The sequence below is a fragment of the Frankliniella occidentalis genome, unplaced genomic scaffold (assembly GCF_000697945.3).
Source record: "Frankliniella occidentalis isolate FOCC.00 unplaced genomic scaffold, Focc_3.1 Scaffold9, whole genome shotgun sequence".
Classification (NCBI taxonomy): Eukaryota; Metazoa; Arthropoda; class Insecta; order Thysanoptera; family Thripidae; genus Frankliniella; species Frankliniella occidentalis.
This window is the reverse complement of record NW_026267139.1, coordinates 1894363-1899922: the sequence shown is the minus strand read 5'-3', so window position 1 is coordinate 1899922 and position 5560 is coordinate 1894363. Positions and strand designations below refer to the sequence as shown.

The 5560-nt window shown below is 51.9% G+C and overlaps 1 protein-coding gene across 1 annotated transcript in view; it reads left to right on the top strand.

Moving 5' to 3' along the window:
* LOC127752320 (uncharacterized) overlaps nt 1-5560 on the top strand; it is a 66345-nt gene that overhangs the window by 43546 nt on the left and 17239 nt on the right. Inside the window, exons 16-20 of the mRNA XM_052277278.1 lie at nt 3321-3394; nt 3561-3793; nt 4004-4276; nt 4530-4621; nt 4979-5505. Of these exons, the coding sequence (XP_052133238.1) occupies nt 3321-3394; nt 3561-3793; nt 4004-4276; nt 4530-4621; nt 4979-5505 (1199 nt within the window). The remainder of the gene's footprint in view (nt 1-3320; nt 3395-3560; nt 3794-4003; nt 4277-4529; nt 4622-4978; nt 5506-5560) is intronic.

The following is a 5560-nucleotide window of genomic DNA, read 5'->3' as shown; positions in this document are numbered from 1 at the left end:
CGGGAAGACCCGTGTACACTGCTACGGGAGAGCTATTTCATGAATCCAATTCGATCACTCCTGGGAGAGCGATCTTGAATGACGTCGCTCCTCACTGGGCGTTGGTATGACTCTAAGAACAGTGACCTTGGCCGAGATGACTCGAATTGAGCGATGTTTTCGTAAGACCGATGCATCCACGTTGTTGCTCGGTACGCAACGGGGCTGCCGCCCCCTGCCCCTGCTGAAAGTGCTGACCTAAGATGGGTAGGCCGCGTACCCGGCTGAGAGCTGGTGGCTCGTCAGTCGGTGGGGGTCCGCCAGGTGACGAGCATGCCTGAGGGAGTCTCGGAGAGACCAAGCGTTGTGAACAAGGTAATCCAGACTTCTCATTCCTAGTCTCCCCCATTAACCTGAAGGTCCCCCAGACCAGAACTGGGCTCATCCCTATCAGCTACACGGTCCGTTCCCTAGGCGGCTTGGGCCGGTGTCGCTGTAGTTGAACAATGGGTGATGCAAAACCAGGTCGCTCTATCAGGGTGATGTAGAAACACGAAAATCAATTTGGGTGGGAAAGATGACTCCCACGTTTACAGGGTTTACAGTGTACCCGGTTCCTATACCCGGGTGGACAGGTGTTACCCGGGTGGTAAAAGTGGGAGCCCTATACTCTACAAAGAAAACCTATGTCCTCTCCATTTCAATAACTTTGTTCCGTGTCCCGTCCCGTGTCGTGCTCACCGGTCACGTGGTACTTAGACGACCCCTTGACACATCCGTGTGCATCGTGTTCCCCCCTGGAACGTCCCTTTGTTTGCCCGTGTGTGTTTGTGTGTATGTGTGTGTGTGTGTGTGGTGTGCGACCCCCGGCACTCTGCATGGCGCGTGTGGTGCTTGGCCTGGCGTGTAGCGCACTCCGATGCACCGCTGCTGCCAAATCGTGGCGCCTGGCGCCTGTGAGCTGCCCCTGCCGTGCCATCAATTTTTATACTCACTTCAAACTCTTTTTATTATCATTGTTATTGTTACAACTTTTTTCCATATTGCTCTCCACACATTTTTGACTGCTCCACTCCATTTTGTATTTTTATGTGTTTATCTCGATGTCTTTTTTATCATCCATTTTTATATTCTCACCATGCACATTTTTTCGACGTTCTCTGCTGGCAAATTAATAAATGTACAGCAATTGGCCCATGTTGGACCTCCTCATTTGGATCGACTAATAATTGTGCCTGTAAATAAAACATCTAACTAATCTCACCATATGTGTAATAATCCTTGACATAATGAAATTCGAGTATTTGTCGCCAATACTGATACTGCTGTTGCTGGTGATAGTATTAGTAACTACAACCGCAAAACAACAGTCATGATATACAATAACAACCAGTAACAAATGATGGTAGACTGGGGGAGGGCCGTACAACTGATGCTGTGGTGGTGTGGTGGTCCTCTTGTTGTGTGTAGAAGGTGCGTTTTGACGGAGGCTGGAGGCGGGCGGCCCCCGGTGTTGGGGTCGGCCCTTGCTGGCCGCGGCCTCGTCCGACACGTCCCCTGGCACGTCCCGTCGCACGTCCGTAGCCGACCTCCCCGCCACGTTCGTCCACCACTGGCTGGGAAGGCAGCAGCCAAAGACACAGAGTACGGTTCACTTATGGTGTGGCACGCAGAGTCCGCAATCCTCACAAAGATGTGACGCATAAGCAAAAGGGGGGCGCTGCAGTGGGAAAACATAGGGGCGCTGGTGCACTGAAAAAAAAAGAAAAATAAAACAAAGGTGGTAGGCAAGCGGAATTTACATGAGGGTGCCAATGCTTTCCCGCCTGCTAAAAGTCAGGAAATTACCCCCAAAGGTGCTACGTAGCACGGGGGTTTAGCTGCTTTCTAGAGGCACTGAAACATTAGCACCTGCTTTGATTTCCCAGTATTGGCTCCTTTTTATTTAAGAAGTGCCAAAAATAATTGTGTACCAAAGCTTGATAAATTTATCAGTTTTACAAAATCACTCAAGCATCAGCACCTTTGTTTTGCAAATGTTTCAGTCTCGCGTTCCCTCGTCTTTCCCTCTTTCTCTTTGCTGGAGACTGCAGATGGTCTTTTATTTGATTTTTTTCTTTTTGTGCTCCGTAGAGTCATAATTTTACATTCAGAGCAGTTAGTTTTGTTCGGTCCACACATGGACTAAGACAGTAAATGCGTATAATTGTGTGGTTTTTTAAAATACATATTCCAGTGCTCTCTAGTCCTCGTGCCAGCCCATTCGTCCGTCCGTACGCTTCTGATTACGAACATGATGCACAAGAAAGGACCTCCCTCTCGTAGTGGCCCTGCTCGCAGTGCCCACTCCACGGGGGGAGAGTTAGTATTTTGGTCGGGACTAACGACATTGAGTTCAGTAAGGAGCAGAGGAGGCCGAAATGATGATAAGTTTGTGACGTAAGATTCAAATCGCCCGCCCTTTTGCGTACTCTTTGTGTGGAGGCTCTTTGGTCTCGCGTGTATACTCACTGAATTTATATCAATGAAACGTAGTGTGCTTTCCTCCCTGAGCTTTTTTTAAATTTGTTTTAAAAGAAAATATACAATAATTGTGAAAATGACGAATGTACTCATTATCTGCTCCTCGCTGCCTGCACTATTCCTGGCTGTACCGTAAATTTACTGTGGAAATGTGGGTGTTTTGACAACCGAGGTCAACGACGATTTTACTATTTTAATAAGCGACAAAAAAATAAATGAAAAAAATCAGCCGTTCGTGAAAAAGGATGTACCTTTTTGAAAATGTGGGGTATTGTCTGGTCTGGGGTATGGAAACGTATACCAGGTCATCTCTCACCTACATTCCTCACTTTCACCTTGTATACGTTCTTGTCGTCTATTTTAAAAGTTTTGTTTCAAATGTAGCGTGAAGTTTGACATGTGAACTTGGAATCATGTCCCGACTATAGACCCTCATCCCATTGCGAGGAAGGGACAATTTACGACTTCCTTTAGGCACAATCAAACTGCCAAACTAAATCATATGTTATAAATAATAACGAACGGAATCCATTTATTGCTTCATTACCTGCTTGCTTCCGCAATCGCTTTGCACGGCCTGCGTTGATTGCTTAATTGCTTCGGTAGCCAGCCTGGGCACTTAGCTCGTTAGATATAGGGTGTGCCCAATCGGGCCGTGACCTGCTGACCAGTGCCCTGCCCAGCTCGTGTTGAAAAGGAACAACGCGCCAAAACCCCGCATGTTTTGCCAATTTCTTTTTAAAAAAGTTCTCTTTCCTTTTTGCCGCTGTACCATTTGGTTTTCGTCTCATCTAACGCCCTTGTCTATGTGGTCGCAGGTTCATCGAGCGAGTCCATCCTGAGCAAAGTTAGAAAGAGCTTCTCCATGGTGGTCAAGTCTTCGCTGCACAAGGTGACGTTTTTCTACTTCTTAGGAGGCGTAAAATAGACACCTTGTTAAGTCTCATAGTACTCATCCGATTTTTTTCCATTTAAGAAAACACGTTCCATTGTCCAATAATTACTTTTAGTCTATCAATTTAAATCATTTTTAATCGTAATTCGTCTCCCCCAAACAGGGTGCCAAATGCAAGGAGAAGGAGTGCCCCTGCCAGAAGGACAACCAGAAGGGGTGCCAACAGCGCTACGCGCAGAAGCTGGCCACCGAGACCCCCGCGCCGAACCAGCCGGCGCCGCCCGCGCAGCACCCGCTCCAAGAGGACGACAAAAGGAAGAGCAGCTCGTCCAGCTCCCTGTGCTGTTCGGAGTGCGACTGCGAGCTGTGCAAGGAGACCATGGCGAGCAAGTCCAGGTGGGTAGCTCAAATGTTCGAGTTTACTTTCCCAAACTTAAAATAATCGGAGCCTACATTATTTTTCCGATTTTTTCCAAACTGTAATTTTAGTATGGCTGAAACACATTTTCTTTAATGTTCTCGCTTTGCTGTTGACGTACGTCGGAGATGTGGGCATCTTGAAAATGAAGACGTCTAAAAGGTGTGCATCGTACTCTTCGCTTGCAGCCTCAACAAGGCGGGCTGGGTCAACGTCCTGAAGGAGAGGGAGGCCACGAGGAAGGCAGCAACCAAGCCGCTGCTGGAACCCGTGGCAGCAGCAGCAGCAGCAACACCAGCAGCAGCGCCAGCAGCACCAGCGCCGCCTCCACCACCTCCCCCTGCACCACCAGCCCCAGCGCCCCCGGCTCCCCCGCAGACGGCCACCTCGACGACGCCCGGGACACCGGAGGACGCCCAGAAGCCGGACCGTGACCAGGAGGGGTCCAGGGTTTTCCTTGGGTACGTGTCATGCACTGTGCCTATGGTTGAAAGCCCTGGACAGATCCGGGAAATTTCAGGAAAATTTCTGAGAAAAGCGGAAAATTTACGGAGAAAAGTTGAAAATTCCAAAATTTTAGAAGGTTTTATTATTTATTATTTCCCGGAATTTATCGGAAAATTATAAAAATTTCCAATCCTAGCTGTGCTCGCCGGGCAGTAAGTTGCTTTGTACAAGTGTATAACCAGGCCGCCGTGCCGCTCTTGTCCACAGCGCGCGCAAGGCCAGGGTGATTCGGCGCGCGAGCAGCGAGCCCCGCGTCAACGACCTGTCCGAGTACAACCTTCTCAACCGGGAGAGCACTCGTAAGTAAAGTGAGGAGTCCAACCACCCCTATTGTGACCTAACCTGACCAAAGCTAACCCTGACGACACTCCAACCCTACCACAACCCGACCTTACCTAACCCGACAACTGCTAACCTAACCACCCCTCACCTAATCATCCCCGCCCCGCAACCTAACCACCCCTCAACGTAACCACCCCTCAACCTAACCACCCCTCAACCTAACCACCCCTCAACCTATCCACCCCTCAACCTATCCACCCCTCAACCTATCCACCCCTCAACCTATCCACCCCTCAACCTATCCACCCCTCAACCTATCATCCACCCCTCAACCTATCCACCCCTCAACCTAACCACCCCCCAATCTTGCGCAGACCCGAGCAGCGTGACGCAGAGCGAGGACGAGGCCGACGAGAGGCCCACCATCCAGGACTACTACGGGCCGCCGTCGGAGCCCGACCTGAGCGACGACAGCGACGACCGGGGTGCGGGCCGGCACCAGGCGCCCGACAAGCCGCTGCCCGCGCCCCCCAGGAGCAGCAGCGCGGGCGGCGGGCGCCAGGGCGGCGGTGGTGGCGGCCAGCTCGGGGGCGGCGGCGGCGGCGGCGGGGGCGGCGCGCCGGGCACCAGGCAGCGCCTCCTGCACGCCGACATGGACACGACGCCGGCGCTGAGCGGCGAGGACCTGCGCCTCTGGGTCGACCGCAACCTGCTCAAGGGCCGCGAGATCGTGGCCGAGGCCGTGTGGGACAACCCCGGCCTGGAGCCCGAGGGGCTGCAGTTCCGCGCCGGCGACGCCATCCACATCCTGCGCACCGAGGAGCACAACTGGTGGTGGGGCATCCGCAACATGGGCCGCGACGACCAGGAGCTCGGCCGCTTCCCGACGGCCGCCGTGCGGGTGAGTGGAGTGGTAGTGCAGCGCCTTGGCTCCATCCACCATAGCAGAAATTTTC